Raw genomic sequence first — 18,303 nt, 5'->3', positions numbered from 1 at the left:
CTGCCCTCCCTCCTCCCTGGCAGGAAACATGGGAGAGATGGAGAGGGAGGGAGAGAAAGAGTGAGAGAAAGGGGGAGAGCGCTGTAGGCAGGAGCAAGAGTGTTCTTGTCAAATTAAAAGTAAGGGGCGAGTATTTTTTAAATCACTCCCTTCCTAATAAAGTCTTTAAGATGAGAAGCCCACACACTGCCTCTGGTTCCTCCACGGTTCCAGTGTGACACTAATAGAACCCAGACAGTCACCATACTCTAATAACATCCTGCAGACATTCCAGATGTTCTCTATGACACTGATATAACACAGACAGTCTTTACATGTCATGTACCGTATAGGATGCAGATGGTCACATGTATTTCACTAATATGATATGTTGTAGAGTAGCCAATAGACCTGTAAATAATGCAGATATAGCTTCTCCATACCATGAATATGACCTATATAATCACCACACTTCATCGTAATATGTAGATTGTACCTAATGTCTGACTGGTATGATTATGTGAACGCCACTAATATAATGCAGATAAACAACGGTACATGTACTGATTACTAGTGCATATTTAACAAGATGGATGAGCTGTATATATACAACTTTGTCGCACTGAAATTGTGGTTGATCTGTTGTTTTTAATGCAGCCGAAATAATTCAAATAGCAGCTTTGAAATGGAGCTAAACTTTCTTCAGCCTTTTTTATCTCAGCGTGCTGTGAAGCCCTCGTGAAACTCCCTCTCTCTCTCTCTATTCCACCCCCCTCTCCCTCTCTCTCTCTCTATTCCACCCCCCTCTCTCTCTCTCCCAGACTAAGCCCATTGCAGAAGCATTAGTTCTCTGTTAGATTAATGGCCAGTTTGCAGAGAATATAAAGCCATATCCATATAGATTTAGGATCATTCCCTGGATTGATTTTAGGAAAGCTAAGAGGGTGAAGCCACTTATGTCAATGCTAATAACAATCTCCACCCGCATTTAGGAGAGCGGCCCATTATCTAAAAGCTCACATTATGGCAAATATGATTGGGAATGGAAGATGTGTGCAATCTGAACTCACCTCGCCCACTGATCTTCCTCTCTCTACACTGGTCTGGGATCAGCACTAATAGATACCCTCAGATTCCATTCCAGTTTGATCTCATTTTTTGTTGTTTGACTTCATTTTGAACATTGCAAAATGTAATCCGTCTGACTGATTTTATGATCTAATTAGTCAGATGAATAGCAATGTTGCTCACCCTGAATTGCTACTATATATGCGTCATCAAACGGAAAGGGCATTTTATAAATGTTGCTTATTTATAACATTGATTCTGGAAACTGAGCTAAGAATTGAAGGATACACAGTTGAAGTCGGAAGTTTACATACACCTTAGCCAAATACATTTAAACTCAGTTTTTCACAATTCCTGACATTTAATCCTAGTAAAAATTCCCTGTCTTAGGTCAGTTAGGATCACCACTTTATTTTAAGAATGTCAAATGTCAGAATAATAGTAGAGAGAATGATTTATTTAAGCTTTTATTTCTTTCATCACATTCCCAGTGGGTCAGAAGTTTACATACACTCAATTAGTATTTGGTAGCATTGCCTTTAAATTGTTTAACTTGGGTCAAACGTTTCAGGTAGCCTTCCAAAGCTTACCACAATAAGTTGGGTGATTTTGGCCCATTCCTCCTGACAGAGCTGGTGTAACTGAGTCAGGTTTGTAGGCCTCCTTGCTCGCATGCTTTTTCAGTTCTGCCCACACATTTTCTATAGGATTGAGGTCAGGGCTTTGTGATGGCCACTCCAATACCTTGACTTTGTTGTCCTTAAGCCATTTTGCCACAACTTTGGAAGTATGCTTGGGGTCATTGTCCATTTGGAAGACCCATTTGCGACCAAGCTTTAACTTCCTGACTGATGTCTTGAGATGTTGCTTCAATATATCCACATAATTTTCCTTCCTCATGATGCCATCTATTTTGTGAAGTGCACCAGTCCCTCCTGCAGCAAAGCACCCCCACAGCATGATGCTGCCACACCCCGTGCTTCACGGTTGGGATGGTGTTCTTCGGCTTGCAAGCAACCCCCTTTTTCCTCCAAACATAACGATGGTCATTATGGCCAAACAGTTCTATTTTTGTTTCATCAGACCAGAGGACATTTCTCCAAAAAGTATGATATTTGTCCCCATGTGCAGTTGCAAACCGTAGTCTGGCTTTTTTATGGCGGTTTTGGAGCAGTGGTTTCTTCCTTGCTGAGCGGCCTTTCAGGTTATGTCGATATAGGACTCGTTTTACTGTGGATATAGATACTTTTGTACCTTTTTCCTCCAGCATCTTCACAAGGTCCTTTGCTGTTGTTCTGGGATTGATTTGCACTTTTCACACCAAAGTACGTTCATCTCTAGGAGACAGAACGCGTCTCCTTCCTGAGTGGTACGACGGCTGCGTGGTCCCATGGTGTTTATACTTGCGTACTATTGTTTGTACAGATGAACGTGGTACCTTCAGGCGTTTGGAAATTGCTCCCAAGGATGAACCAGACTTGTGGAGGTCTACAATTTTGTCTGATTTCTTTTGATTTTCCCATGATGTCAAGCAAAGAGGCACTGAGTTTGAAGGTAGGCTTTCAAATACATCCACAGGTACACCTCCAATTGACTCAAATGATGTCAATTAGCCTATCAGAAGCTTCTAAAGCCATGACATCATTTTCTGGAATTTTCCAAGCTGTTTAAAGGCACAGTCAATTTAGTGTATGTAAACGTCTGACCCACTGGAATTGTGATACAGTGAATTATAACTGAAGTAATCTGTCTGTAAACAATTGTTGGAAAAATTACTTGTGTCATGCACAAAGTAGATGTCCTAACCGACTTGCCAAAACCATAGTTTGTTAACAAGAAATTTGTGGAGTGGTTGAAAAACGAATTTTAATGACTCCAGCCTAAGTGTATGTTAACTTCCTACTTCAACTGTATGAAGAAAGGGGTCAGACTTTCACTGTAGTAACAATAGATCTAACCGTCCTTAGTAGTGAGTTAGTTAAGCTAGTTTGACTTTTTGTTTTTTTTCACCTTTATTTAACCAGGTAAGCCAGTTGAGAACAAGTTCTCATTTACAACTGCGACCTGGCCAAGATAAAGCAAAGCAGTGCGATAAAAAACAACAACACAGAGTTACATATGGGGTAAACAAAACATAAAGTCAAAATACAACAGAATATATATATATATATATATATATATATATATATATATATATATATATATATATATAACAGTGTGTGCAAATGTAGCAAGTTATGGAGGTAAGGCAATAAATAGGCCATAGTGCAAAATAATTACAATTTAGTATTAACACTGGAATGATAGATGTGCAAGAGATGATGTGCAAATAGAGATACTGGGGTGCAAATGAGCAAAATAAATGACAATATGGGGATGAGGTAGTTGGGTGGGCTAATTTCAGATGGGCTGTGTACAGCTGCAGTGATCGGTAAGGTGCTCTGACAACTGATGCTTAAAGTTAGTGAGAGAGATAACAGTCTCCAGCTTCAGAGATTTTTGCAGTTCGTTCCAGTCATTGGCAGCAGAGAACTGGAAGGATTGGCGGCCAAAGGAGGTGTTGGCCTTGGGGATGACCAGTGAGATATACCTGTTGGAGCGCATACTACGGGTGGGTGTTGCTATGGTGACCAATGAGCTAAAATAAGGCGGGGATTTGCCTAGCAGTGATTTATAGATTACCTGGAGACAGTGGGTTTGGCGACGAATATGTAGTGAGGACCAGCCAACAAGAGCGTACAGGTCACAGTGGTGGATAGTATATGGGGCTTTGGTGACAAAACGGATGGCACTGTGATAGACTACATCCAATTTGCTGAGTAGAGTGTTGGAGGCTATTTTGTAAATGACATCGCCGAAGTCAAGGATCGGTAGGATAGTCAGTTTAACGAGGGCATGTTTGGCAGCATGAGTGAAGGAGGCTTTGTTGCAAAATAGGAAGCCGATTCTAGATTTAACTTTGGATTGGAGATGCTTAATGTGAGTCTGGAAGGAGAGTTTACAGTCTAACCAGACACCTAGGTATTTGTAGTTGTCCACATACTCTAGGTCAGACCTGATGTTCCTCATGTGTTTGTGCTCTCTCTTTCTCTCTCTCTTTCTCTTTCTCTCTTTCTCTCTCTCTCTCACCAATCTTAGTTGATTCTGGTGCTGTTTTCCTGTGGCTGTGGTAACTCTGCTCTCAGACAGATGACATTTTGTTGACATATCGATTGGTAGAAAGGGCAGGGCTTACTGCGGCACAAGGTCAAAGACAGCCTTTATTCTTATCAAACACCAGACACTGTGAAAATCACTACATTGTATCATATTTACCTCAAGGTTAGATAATTATATGTAATATAGTCAACATTACAACTATATTTTCCACTAAAATAGAGAACATTTAGTAGTTTTGGGAATAGGGTGGCGCACAATTTGCCCAGCGTCGTCCGGGTTTGGCCGGTGTAGGCCATCATTGTAAATAATCATTTGTTCTTAACTGACTTGCCTAGTTAAATAAAGGTTAAAAAAAAGAATAAAAAGCATAATTCCATGTTAAATACAGTTGAAGTCGGAAGTTTACATACACTTAGGTAGGAGTCATTAAAACTCGTTTTTCAACCACTCCACAAATGTCTTGTTAACAAACTATAGTTTTGGCAAGTCGGTTAGGACATCTACTTTGTGCATGACACAAGTAATTTTTCCAACAATTGTTTACAGACAGATTATTTCTCTTATAATTCACTGTATCACAATTCCAGTGGGTCAGAAGTTTACATACACTAAATTGACTGTGCCTTTAAACAGCTTGGAAAATTCCAGAAAATGATGTCATGGCTTTAGAAGCTTCTGATAGGCTAATTGACATCATTTGAGTCAATTGGAGGTGTACCTGTGGATGTATATCAAGGCCTACCTTCAAACTCAGTGCCTCTTTGCTTGACATCATGGGAAAATCAAAAGAAATCAGCCAAGACCTCAGAAAAGTCTGGTTCATCCATGGGAGCAATTTCCAAATGCCTGAAGGTACCATATTCAATTGTACGCAAGTATAAACACCATGGGACCACGCAGCCGTCATACCACTCAGGAAGGAGACGCGTTCTGTCTCCTAGAGATGAACGTACTTTGGTGTGAAAAGTGCAAATCAATCCCAGAACAACAGCAAAGGACCTTGTGAAGATGCTGGAGGAAACGGGTAAAAAAGTATCTATATCCACAGTAAAACGAGTCCTATATCGACATAACCTGAAAGGCCGCTCAGCAAGGAAGAAGCCACTGCTCCAAAACCGCCATAAAAAAGCCAGACTACGGTTTGCAACTGCACATGGGGACAAAGATCGTACTTTTTGGAGAAATGTCCTCTAGTCTGATGAAACAAAAATAGAGCTGTTTGGCCATAATGACCATCGTTATGTTTGGAGGAAAAAGGGGGTTGCTTGCAAGCCGAAGAACACCATCCCAACCGTGAAGAACGGGGGTGGCAGCATCATGCTGTGGGGGTGCTTTGCTGCAGGAGGGACTGGTGCACTTCACAAAATAGATGGCATCATGAGGAAGGAAAATTATGTGGATATATTGAAGCAACATCTCAAGACATCAGTCAGGAAGTTAAAGCTTGGTCGCAAATGGGTCTTCCAAATGGACAATGACCCCAAGCATACTTCCAAAGTTGTGGCAAAATGGCTTAAGGACAACAAAGTCAAGGTATTGGAGTGGCCATCACAAAGCCCTGACCTCAATCCTATAGAAATGTTGTGGGCAGAACTGAAAAAGCATGTGCAAGCAAGGAGGCCTACAAACCTGACTCAGTTACACCAACACTGTCAGGAGGAATGGGCCAAAATTCACCCAACCTATTGTGGGAAGCTTGTGGAAGGCTACCCGAAACGTTTGACCCAAGTTAAACAATTGAAAGGCAACGCTACCAAATACTAATTGAGTGTATGTAAACTTCTGACCCACTGGGAATGTGATGAAAGAAATAAAAGCTGAAATAAATCATTCTCTCTACTATTATTCTGACATTTCACATTCTTAAAATAAAGTGGTGTTCCTAACTGACCTAAGACAGGGAATTTTTACTAGGATTAAATGTCAGGAATTGTGAAAAACTGAGTTTAAATGTATTTGGCTAAGGTGTATGTAAACTTCCGACTTCAACTGTATGTAGCAAGATACAGTACCTATGGGAATCAATCAATTATAAAGACTACTTTAGCCTGTTGTTAGGGACACAGATGTAGGAACCAGCCATATTACTATTCAGGAAGCTGAATGACTGAAAAATAGACAATGATTTCCTGTAGGAGCACCACCCTCTCTCGTCCCCAGCTCAGCGATGTCACGTTTAAAGAATAGCTCCAATAGACAGTGGGTCTATAGCATTGGTTTCCTTTACCAAGCTCTAGCTAAAGCAGGGCTTTACAGTGGCAATAGACTCACTCAGCATGAATATAACTAAGCAGGATGGGTCCAGAGGTCCCATCATTTAGGCCTGTTCTGGCAGCCACCTCCCCCGGCTCTCTGTCTCGGTCTCCTCAGTCTGATTACATGTACACACTCGCCCCATCTATCACACCATAGATTTTACTGTCCATTGACTTGTCTACCTATCCCCCTCTTCCTCTCCATCAGGAGTTCATTGTTTGTCTGTTTATGTATGTCCCAGGTGATGGAGTGATGCGTGTGACTGTGTGTGTTCCTGGAAATGTGTGTGTGTGTGTGTGTGTTTAGTGTGCGTTCTCTGGAGTGTTTATTGTTTTTGTGATGTGTGTTTAGGCCTTTAAAGCACACTGTCACCACAGTATATGTGTAGTGTGTTCAGTCATTTTAATTTGTACCTTCCCTCATACAGCTCCTCCATCCCTCTTCCCCTACACCTCCATCCCTCTTCCCCTACACCTCCATCCCTCTTCCCCTCCACCTCCATCCCTCTTCCCCTCCACCTCCATCCCTCTCTACCCTACACCTCTAATGTGGGACGTGATTCCCCAGCCCAGCTGGGACAGACCCTGCCATTCCCCTGCTGTTTATCATCCTCAGTTAGCTCCTCCTCTCCATTCCTCTTCTCCTCCTCTCCCCACAACCATTCACTAGTGCTGCTAAAGCACTAAACCCATGCAGCTGATGGATAACACCACTTCCCCACAGGCCTTCCTCCTCTCTTCCTCTCCTCTCCTCCAACGCCCCTGCTCCTCTCATCCCCCTCTCTTCGCACGGCCCATAGAGAGTGAGAGAGGAGAGGGGAGCGTCCAAATCAAGAGAGATTGTTTCCCTATGCCATCATTCCTCATGCCTGCTCTGTTGCATTGTTTGAGTTTTTCTGTTTCTTTTAAATTTGATTTTCATCCTCCCGTCCCACCTCCTCCCCCTCTCCCTGCTCTCCCCAAGGTTCTTTTTATCAGAAGTCCTCTGAATTCAACAAAGACCAGATTGATTTGGGATATCCATGTGAGTTATTGTTTTTATTTATGTATTCATTCCTTTTTTGTTCTTTTCTTTTACGAGACACACTTTTAATGGCGGGGTATATTCATGAGGTCTTTACAGCATCTGCATAACAATAATCTAACAACCAGGCATTTGCAAACATTGCTCCACTTGCCTATTCACAATGATTTTTCTACACTGTCATTTGGTCAGATGACAGTGCATAAAGACCTTATATATATACTCTGTCAAATAAATTGTCAACCTTATTTCCCATTGTCCTCCATAATTACTGACCTGTACCCTGCCATGCCTCACACTCCCTCTTTCACTCCTCCTAGCCTCCTGCGGTCGCTCCCACTCTCTACCTCTCTGTCTCTCTGCTCTCTCTCATATCGTGTACCGTGGCTGCCTGACTATCTATTTTCACCCTTTCTGGCCCTCTTACCCTGTTGGTGCTCATTGTCTCTAGGCTGCCAGCCTGCCACTGTCTTACCCCAGTCCACAGGGATTTGGTATTTTATTAGGATCCCCATTAGCTGTTGCGATTGCAGCAACTACTCTTCCTGGGGTCCACACAAAACATGAAACATGAAATAATACAGAATATTAATAGACAAGAACAGTTCAAGGACAGAATGACATACATTTAAAACGTCACACATATCAGTACATACACACAATATCTAGGTCAAATAGGGGAGAGGCGTTGTGCTGTGAGGTGTTGCTTTATCTGTTTTTTTAAACCAGGTTTGCTGTTCACTTGAGCAAACTTTGATGGAAGGGAGTTCCATGCAATCATGGCTCTATATATAATACTGTATGTTTTTTTATTTTTTATTCTGGATTTGGGCACTTTGAAAAGACCCCTGGTGGCATGTCTGGTGGGATAAGTGTGTGTGTCAGTGCCCCATCTTTACAACCATTGAATCAATATGTTTTGACCATGACAATTTACAATCCAAGGTAACACAAAGTAATGTAGCCTCCTCAACTTGCTCAACAGCCACATTATTCATCATCAGATGTAGCATCACCCCAAAAGACTATACTTTAAATGAGGCAGGTGAACACAACACTTCAACATCATTAGACATGAGATCCTCTCCGAGCTTTACATGAATATGGCTCTGAATATCTACAGCAACGCTTCCTCCATAGGCATTCATGTCTCTTCTGTAGATGTTATATCCCTGCATTGCTACTGCTGTATCATCAAAGGAATTATCTAAGTGAGTCTCAGAGATGGACAATATATTAATGAAATCTGATGTTAGCAAGTTATTGATTTCATGAACCTTATTTCTAAGGCTACATACACTGAGTGAACATGTTCCTAATATTCAGTTGCACCCCTTTTGCCCTCAGAACAGCCACAATTCGTCTGGGCATGGACTCTACAAGGTGTCGAAGGATGCTGGCCCATGTTGACTCCAATGCTTCCCACAGTTGTGTCAAGTTGGCTGGATGTCCTTTGGGTGGTGGACCATTCTTGATACACATGGGAAACTGTTGAGCGTGAAAAACCCAGCAGGGTTGCAGTTCTTGACACACTCAACCGGTGTGCCTGGCACCTACTACCATACCCTGTTCAAAGGCACTTAAATATTTTGTCTTGCCCATTCACCCTCTGAATGGCACATACAAAATCCATGTCTCAATTGTCTCAAGGCTTAAAAATCCTTATTTAACCTTCTTCCTTCCCTTCTTCTACACTGATTGAAGTGGATTTAACAGGTGACATCAATAAGGGATCATAGCTTTCAGCTGGATTCACCTGGTCAGTCACATTCTGTTTACGTTACAGCCTTATGCAATTTTTATCTCCTCATCAATCTACACACATTACCCCATAATGACAAAGCAATAACAGTTTTTTAGAAATTTGAGCAAATGTATTACAAATAAAAAACTGAATTATTACATTTACATAAGTATTCAGAACCTTTACTCAGTACTTTGTTGAAGCACCTTTGGCAGCGATTACAGTCTCGAGTCTTCTTGGGTATGACGCTACAAGCTTGGCATACCTGTATTTGGGGAGTTTTTCTCATTCTTCTCTGCAGATCCTCTCAAGCTCTGTCAGGTTGGATGGGGTGCGTCGCTGCACAGCTATTTTCAGGTCTCTCCAGAGATGTTCGATCGGGTTCAGGCTCTGGTCCAGGCTCTGGCTGAGCCACTCAAGGACATTCAGAGACTTGTCCTGAGCGCTCTGGAGTAGGTTTTCATCAAGGATCTCTCTGTACTTTGCTCCGTTCATCTTTCCCTCAATCCTGACTAGTCTCCCAGTCCCTGCCGCTTAAAAACATCCCCACAGCATGAGGCTGCCACCACCATGCTTCACCGTAGGGGTGGTGCCAGGTTTCCTCCAGACTTGACGCTTGGCATTCAGGCCAAAGAGTTCAATATTGGTTTCATCAGAGAATCTTGTTTCTCATGGTCAGAGTCCTTTAGGTGCCTTTTGGCAAACTCCAAGCGGGCTGTCATGTGCCTTTTACTGAGGAGTGGCTTTCGTCTGGCCACTCTACCATAAAGGACTGATTGGTTGAGTGCTGCAGAGATGGTTGTCCTTCTGGAAGGTTCTCCCATCTCCACAGAGGAACTCTGGAGCTCTGTGAGCGTGAACATCGGGTTCTTGATCACCTCCCTGACCAAGGCCCTTCTCCCCCGATTGCTCAGTTTGGCTGGGCGGCCAGCTCTAGGAAGAGTCTTGGTGGTTCCAAACTTCTTCCTTTTAAGAATGATAGAGGCTAATGTGTTCTTGGGGACCTTCAATGCTGCAGAATGTTTTTGGTACCCTTCACCCAGATCTGTGCCTCGACACAATCCTGTCTCGGAGCTCTATGGACAATTCCATCGACCTCATGGCTTGGTTTTTGCTCTGACATGCACTGTCAACTGTGGGACCTTATATAGATGGGTGTGTGTCTTTCTAAATCATGTCCAATCAATTCAATTTACCACAGCTGGAATCCAATCAAGTTGTAGAAACATCTCAAGGATGATCAATGGAAACAGGATGCACCTGAGCTCAATTTCGAGTCTCATAGCAAAGGGTCTGAATCCTTATGTAAATAAGGTATTTCTGTTTTTTATTTTTAATACATTTGCAAAAATGTCTGAAAACCTGTTTTCACCTTGTCATTATGGGGTATTGTGTGTAGATTGAGGAGAATACATTTTTTTAAATCAATTTTAGAATAAGGCTGTAACGTAACAAAATGTGCGAAAAGTCAAGGGGTCTGAATACTTTCTGAATGTCATGGAAAGAGTTAGGAAAGAGTGTTCCTAATGTTTTGTACACTCCGTGTATATTAATACGGGCTATTTTAAACTCTTTCCTGGGTAAGTTATCGGAGATGGACATAATATGAAAAAAATAAACAAACACACAAAGCATGACAAGAACATTGCTCGGCTAATAGAGCCAGTCAATCAGGCACTTGTGAGTGTCAGTTACTGTATGTATGTGTGTGATGTGGGGCTGAAGCTACTGACCCGGAAGCTAAGCTCGCTCACTCCTCCCACTCCTATGGGAGGGAGGGTTGACAATGAGCCTGTCGTAGTGGTGTCTCTGGCAGCTTTCATGGCTGGGATAAGTTATTTCCGCCCCTGGCGCAGAGCTTTTGAGTAGTCCTCATTAAGGAAGATGTTGGTTCCTCTCAAGTCTTGGCTCTCTCCAGAACAGCCATCTTGTCCTTAAACCTTAGGAACTTGACCACTATCGGCCTGGGTCTGTCACCTGGGCTGGTTACAGGTTTTCCAGACCTGTGGGCGCGCTCCACCTCAATCTTCCTATGATACATCTGCAGCTTTTCAGTGATCATTTTTCTTACTTTCTCCTCAGTCTCTGCCCAGTTTTCATGTGAAGACTCTGGTATGCCATCCACAACGATGTAATTCCTCCTGGATTGTCCCTCAAGTCTGTTTTCCCAGTCATCTGTAATAATGATTCACAGACAGTGTTGATGTCATCTTGCGTGGATTTACAGTTTGTTGTCATCTTGCTGCAAGTCTCTTTCAGGACATCCACCTCTCCCTGGGAGAACTGCAAACTGTTCTTAAGGTCCTGGACCTCTCAGGTCAGATTGTGCATTCTTTTATAAGTTGAGTCCATCAGTATTTGGACAAAGCTCCCATCCAAGACTGAGGCACAGAGTCTGGCAGAAATATTACACCTCTATGTCTACTCTCTCTCTCTCTTTTACCTCTTTCTCAGTCTCCGCCTCTACGTAGAAAATGAAGTGTTACATTTTTCTCCTTTTCCGACAATTGCTCGTGTTCAAAGGGATGTATTAATCTAAGTGATACATTTTAATGCTCACACTTAGCAGGTTGCCTTCTTTATCATCAAAGCATGGATAGGAGATTATTCGAAGGTGGGGACATATGTTAAATAACTGCAGGGGAGCTTGGCAAAGGGAGCACAGTGAAATTACATTTTCAGACTTTCATCATTTGGTTCTGGCTGTTTTGTTCTCTCCTCTGCTCTGCGTCAGAGTGGGGATTAGTGGCCTAACATGTAAATCTATGGAGAATCTGCTGTCTTTAATGTGATGTCTATGTTCAGACAGGGGGTATACTGAGGGCCTCATAGGGTGAGCTGATTGGGGTTGAAAGAAGTGAAGGTCTTAAAATGCCTGCGTACTGGAATCACCACATGACATCTGGCAGTGGTCTGAAGTGCTATTCATGCATTCATAAATCTTCAACCAAAGTAACATTATCTGTTATTGTATTGTGGTCTGTTAGTCCTAGTGTTCGCATGCCGCTGTGCACTTATGGCAAATACATAACCTTCCTAACCCAAGATGTCATTCGTGAAATGGCCACTAAAAGCTTTAAATAGCGATAGAGCCATTTTCAATTTACCTTCCCGTCTGATGTTTCAACTTTCACATTTTTTGATGTCACGTGCACAAGTACAGTGAAACGCCTTTCTTGCGAACTCTAAACCCAACAATTCAGTAATCAATAACAATGTAGCACTAAAAATAACATAAGGTAGAACAAAAACACAGGAGAAATAAAAATAAGAAATAAGAAGAACACAAGAAGTAAGTAAGCATACTATATACAGGGTCAGTTCCAATACCATATTTATAATGTGCAGAGATACAGGAGTGATAGAGGTAGATATGTATATGGGTAAGGTGACTAGGCATCAGGATTTATGATAAACAGAGTAGCAGCAGCGTATATGATGATTGTATGTGAGTGTGTGTGCGTGCGTGTGTGTAGAATCAGTATAAATGTGTGTGCATGTTGTGTGTGTGTGTGTGTGTGTGTGTGTGTTGGAGTGTCAGTGTGTGTGAGTGTGTAGAGTCCTGTCAGTGTGCAAAAAGACAGTACAATACAAGGGTCAACTCAGATGATTTCGGGGTCAAGGCTGCTCTTCTCTGGGACAGGGCTGCATTCAGGAGATTAATGTGTTGGCACACCATCATTACACTGTGTGTTTAAGGGGCAGCGGGCAGCACTGCTTTGATCCTGGACGCTGATTAGTGCCTTTAAACACAGAGCCTGTCTGAATAAACGTCCTACCAGCTGAGGATGACTATACTAAAACAGACAGTAGAAATACTATACTAAACTCGACAGTAGCACTACACAATGATACTGTAGACAACACTGAAATGCTATATGCTATGACAGAACTGCACAGTGCACACAATGCGAGAAAAAGCCTACAGCGCATATTTCCGTTTACCATACTTTTCCGTTCTCCCACACATTTCTTCTGCTGCCTAAGTACTCCCTCTTGCCCCCTCTTCCTCCCACCCCTGCATGTGAAAATAGAAGACTCAGATTGAGTGCCATCTGCATCACTTAAAGACATCAGGCTAATATACGCAAATGGTCCAACGTTCATACCAGTTAGTGATTTATGGCTGTGGGGCTGGAGCTGTGGTTAATACTGCCATCTACTGGTACACCATTGATCAACACCGTTTTTCAGTCATACAATATGAAGCCATCAATGGCTCTTTTATCTGAGCCCTTGTACAATGATGTTCTCTTTTAACTACTGGTAATTTATGGACTCCCATCTATTAGTGTTCATTTGTCCCTCACGACATCTCACCACACACGGCTTGAAATCCTTTGTTCTTATTAGGTTTTCCCTCAATCTCTCTCCTATCTCTGGTCTGTCTGTCTATCTTTCTGTCTCTCTTTCTCGCTCTCGCTCTCTCTCTCCTCTCTCTTACTGTCTTTTCTCCTCTCTTTCTCCCTCTCTCTCCCGCTCATCTATCGTTCTCTGTCTTTCTCGCTCTCTTGTCTCTCATCTATCGTTCTGTCTTTCTCGGTCTCGCTCTCTCTCACACTCCCCCGCACACATTTAGACACCTGTAAAGAAGGCTCTATTTTTCACTTGTCAGTTTCTTGACAGTGAAGGACATTCTTTACAATTACCAACATCACAAAAGGCTTTGACACTGATTCCAAGGCCATCCATCTTCAACTGTCCCGCTATAATGATGGCTTGTCATTACATTCTTGGTTCCACACACAGCCATTAGAACGAACAGAACCAAACCTCTGCTCTTAAAATCACCCATTCCCCAGCTGGAAGAAAAGCTCTGGGAGGGAGAGATGAAAGGAGAAATATATTTCTAGATCTAATCAGAGAAACGAGAGAACAAAGCCAGGGATGGAGGGATGGGGGGAGAAATAAAGGAATGTTAGTGTATGTACTCGATCACAGATCCCTGTAATTTACAGCTGACCAACATATATCTTTGAAGCAGACTTTTGATCCAGGCTGGAACATCTGCATGTTAGAACCTATGCTTCACAGATGTGTAATTGATCTGTACTATTACTGTACTATAGTAGCTGTGTTATTCAGAGCTAATGGTAATGCATACCATGGTACTGAGAATGCTTTCATGCATGTCATACAATACCCCACCCCTCTATTATCTCTCTCTCTCTCTCTCTCTCTCTCTCTCTCTCTCTCTCTCTCTCTCTCTCTCTCTCTCTCTCTCTCTCTCTTTCTCTCTCTCTCTCTTTCTAGTTCTCTCTCTTTCTCTCTCTCTCTCTCTCTCTCTCTCTCTTCCACACCCTTCTTCCCTTTCTCTCTCTCTCTCTCGCTCGATCTCTCTCTCTCTCTCTCTCTGTAATGTCGTCTAACTAATCTGCCCTTCATTTCAACTCTAAACTCCTGGCACATTAAACTGTCATTATCAGGACATTGGACCAGTATGGACGGGTTTGACATTTCACTATGTCCTTGAACATTCCAATATATCAAATTAAACTTTTGTGTTATGATATACTATACTTCAACAACACCCACACGTCTTTGTATAGAAGGGCGTATGATGCAAAGGTGGAATTGTATATAGTGGACCAGAATGAATTCATAGTATGTTGATGAGTGCCTGATGTTATTAAATACTCAATCTATGAGCAGGATATTAGGGTCCTGATACTGTCTTTATTAGAAGACTGATAATACCACTGCCTATCACATGAGATTAATGGAGTTAATATGTACTGTATGAGGTGATTACATATTTAAAGAAACTCTCTCTCTGTCTCTCTCTCTCTCCTTCTCTCTCCTTCTCTCTCCCCCCAGCTGCCCCCAGTACAGATGACGTGGCACTGTACGTTGGCGTCGTCATCGCTGTGATCATGTGTCTGGTCATCTCCGTCATCGTGGCACTGTTTGTCTACAGGAAAAACCACCGCGACTTTGACTCTGACATCATAGACACCTCGGCCCACAACGGGGGCTTCCAGCCCGTCAGCATCAAGACGGCTCGAACAGGTGGGAGTCAGGAGGAGGGGTGTGTGTGTGTGTGTGTGTATATGTGTTTGTGACTTTTCGTATCAGAATAACAGGTGATAAATCAGTGTTACACAACCTCCCTATCTGCGTCAGGTGTTAATGATGAGGTCTCTACCAGGAAGTTGACTTCTCTGCCCATATCATTAACCTGCTGAGACAGACAGACCTAATTGGCTCAGACATGCTGAAAACGGATGTGTGTCAGAGATAACGATCTGAATGCAGACGGGGTGTTTGACTGCAGATGAGATGAGGTGGGAGCAGAGAAAGGTTACCCAGGATGTTTATGTGGGCGAAGTGATGAGACTGGTTCTATTAGAATGCCGGTCACTGGGAAGTAGGTATTGAGGGCAATCTAGTGGCTATCATTAGGGCTTAATTAGGTCTCTCTGTGTGGTTTATTCAACTGTAATTAGATTTGGTCAGAACCAGAATTGACTGGGCTGAGGCTGGGCTAAACGGTTGGGACTGGGGAAGTAGGGAGACGGAGGCACGTGCTTGAAAAGTTTGATATGTTTGTGGAGAGGGTGATGTTAGATTTAGGCTGGGGGGATTAAGTCAGACGATGGACAGAGAGAGAGGTAGAGGGATATAAACAGAGATGCCAGTTCCAAGGACTCCTACAGCTTAACACCAACCAACTTGGGTTGCTATGGCAGCCTGCACCTGCCATAGCAAATAGAGACAGAGAGACATTAGACCACGTTACAGGTGCTACATTTACCTCTGTGCCTTGTCATCAGCCCTCAGGTAAACACACTGCATGACGACGACACATCTGTAAACAATATTGATTTAGAATCCAAACTCACTATTCAAACCCACCGCTAGTTATTTCCCACAGTGGTAAATACATATTACATTACTTTAATGTATCTTACACTGTGTAAGGTAGAGAGGATGAGGAGGAGTGTGAAGACACAGAGTCTGTTACTGTAACTGTCCTCACCGGCCCACCGGCCCACTCAACACAAACCATGAATATTCATGTGTGTACCTGTTAAGTAAACTGCTATATAACGATGCCATCTGTTCCTTATGACACACCGTGCTGCAGAGCTATAGTTAGAGCTGGACCTCTGAGCAACAGGACTCTTCACACTGTTTATGTGTAGAGCTGTCAAGTAAACACATAACTCAATACAGTTTAGTAGAGTTTAAGCAGGAGGGAGCTGAAACCATCCGTGTAACCCCAGAAAAAAAGATAACCGAAAGCTAAAATTCAATATTAGCCAAGCCTCTTAAAGGCCCAGTACTGTAAAAATTCTGTTTTTCCTGTGTTTTGTATCATGTTGAACAAGAGTTGATAAAACGAACATTGTAAAAGTGTGACAAAATGTCAGTGCTATTTCCTGTACAATCTACACAGGACCTTCTAATCAGCATGTTTGCATGGGCGGGAGTTTCGGCTTGCCTGGTGACATCACCAGGCAGTATATTGGTTAATAGACCAATAACAAAGAGAGTTCCAAACCTCTCTGCCAATAACAGCACATCTTCAGTTTTCCCCTCCCCACAATTGTTTTTGCTAAAAAGCTATTTTTTGTCAACTTGAATGGAAATCCATTACAATAAGATACTTAATTCATATAAAAACGGCTGCATTGGGTCTTTAACAGGTCAATACTGACTGGTCCTGATGGTGTATTGGTCTGACTGCACCTCTCCTTACACCATAGTCTTACCACTGACATCACCGTTGTCCTCTCCTGTCCCCAGCTGACCTTCTGACGGCACCCCCTGACCTGACCTCTGCGGCAGCCATGTACCGTGGACCCGTCTACGCCCTCCACGACGTGGCCGACAAGATCCCCATGACCAACTCCCCCCTCCTGGACCCCCTGCCCAACCTGAAGATCAAGGTCTACAACTCATCTGGTCTGGTCACCCCCTCCGAGGACCTGTCTGACTTCTCCTCCAAGCTGTCCCCCAAGCTGCCCCACTGCCTGCTGGATGGGGACACCATGGGGAGGAGGACCCAGACCCAGACTCTGCTCCGTACCGGTACCAGGGACCCCTCCTGTACCGCCCTGGGCTCCTTCAACTCTCTAGGGGGGCACCTCATCGTCCCCAACTCAGGTATGGGTCTTTATGGGTCTGTGGAGGAGGGAGTGTGGTACAGTCTCAAAGTGGGTTGGTGTATAGTATTTTATATGTGTGTTTGAATAAAGTGACGAAAACAATGGTTTTCTTAATGTAGCACAGTCAGTGGTGATTTTAGCATGTAAACCTTGGTGGGGCAAACAATTAAAAAAAACTTTGATGCATGCCAGCAAAGCCACTACACAACACTAAACAATACATTAATTGGACTATAACAGTGACAAATGTTGCCCACAAACTGTTAGGGCCAACAGCAGTCCCAAAACCTTACCACTGTTACACATGGCTATCAGCGGAGCTTTGTCTGGCAGCGAAACAGTTCATTCAGCCTCATTTACTGCCTTTTAAAAAAACATAGCTGATATGGCTGACTTGCTTAAATAAATGTGGTTTCTACTGACAATTGAGATGTACAAACTATGGCATAAGGGGACGACGAGCGGATAAGAGGCAATCCGTAATTTTAATGAGCGAGCTAGGATGGACGTAGTCAATATAACTATTTGTTCAGCACTTTTGAAATGTACAGCGACAGAATTCAGAACATGGGCCGTTCTTACAGTATTCTCCCTGTACACCAAGTCAGAACCATAGGATAAATAAAGGGGGCATATAAGCAGACAATGAAAGCTCTTACAATATTCGATGATGACATTTCTCTGAAACAGGCTATAGGCTACATATGCACCACCAAGTCAGAACAGTAGGCTAAATTATGTGGGGAAAAGGGACACAACATACACTTAGTATTACTTTCTTTGCTACAGTATATGTATCTCCCTGGCATATTACATCATTTATGCAGCCGCATACAATACATTTTTGGACTCACCTTGTTGTGCTCACTTGAACAGGAAGGTGGCGCGGCGGCCCTTCGTAGGAAAATGAGTGGCGCAGTGGTCTAAGGCACTGCATCGCAGTGCTAACTGTGCCACTAGAGA

At 43.0% G+C, this 18,303-nt stretch overlaps 1 protein-coding gene across 2 annotated transcripts in view; it reads left to right on the top strand.

The window, feature by feature from the left end:
• Positions 1-18,303, top strand: part of unc5cb (unc-5 netrin receptor Cb) — a 171,125-nt gene that overhangs the window by 133,905 nt on the left and 18,917 nt on the right. Inside the window, exons 8-10 of one of the 2 annotated variants that reach the window (XM_041897795.2) lie at positions 7,426-7,485; positions 15,047-15,238; positions 16,979-17,338. In XM_041897795.2, coding sequence (XP_041753729.1) covers positions 7,426-7,485; positions 15,047-15,238; positions 16,979-17,338 — 612 coding nt within the window. The remainder of the gene's footprint in view (positions 1-7,425; positions 7,486-15,046; positions 15,239-16,978; positions 17,339-18,303) is intronic. The other variant, XM_041897796.2, reaches the window with a different exon arrangement.

Source organism: Coregonus clupeaformis, chromosome 15 (assembly GCF_020615455.1).
Source record: "Coregonus clupeaformis isolate EN_2021a chromosome 15, ASM2061545v1, whole genome shotgun sequence".
Lineage (NCBI taxonomy): Eukaryota > Metazoa > Chordata > Actinopteri > Salmoniformes > Salmonidae > Coregonus > Coregonus clupeaformis.
Note: the sequence above shows the minus strand (reverse complement) of the source record. Positions and strands in the feature narration are given on the sequence as shown.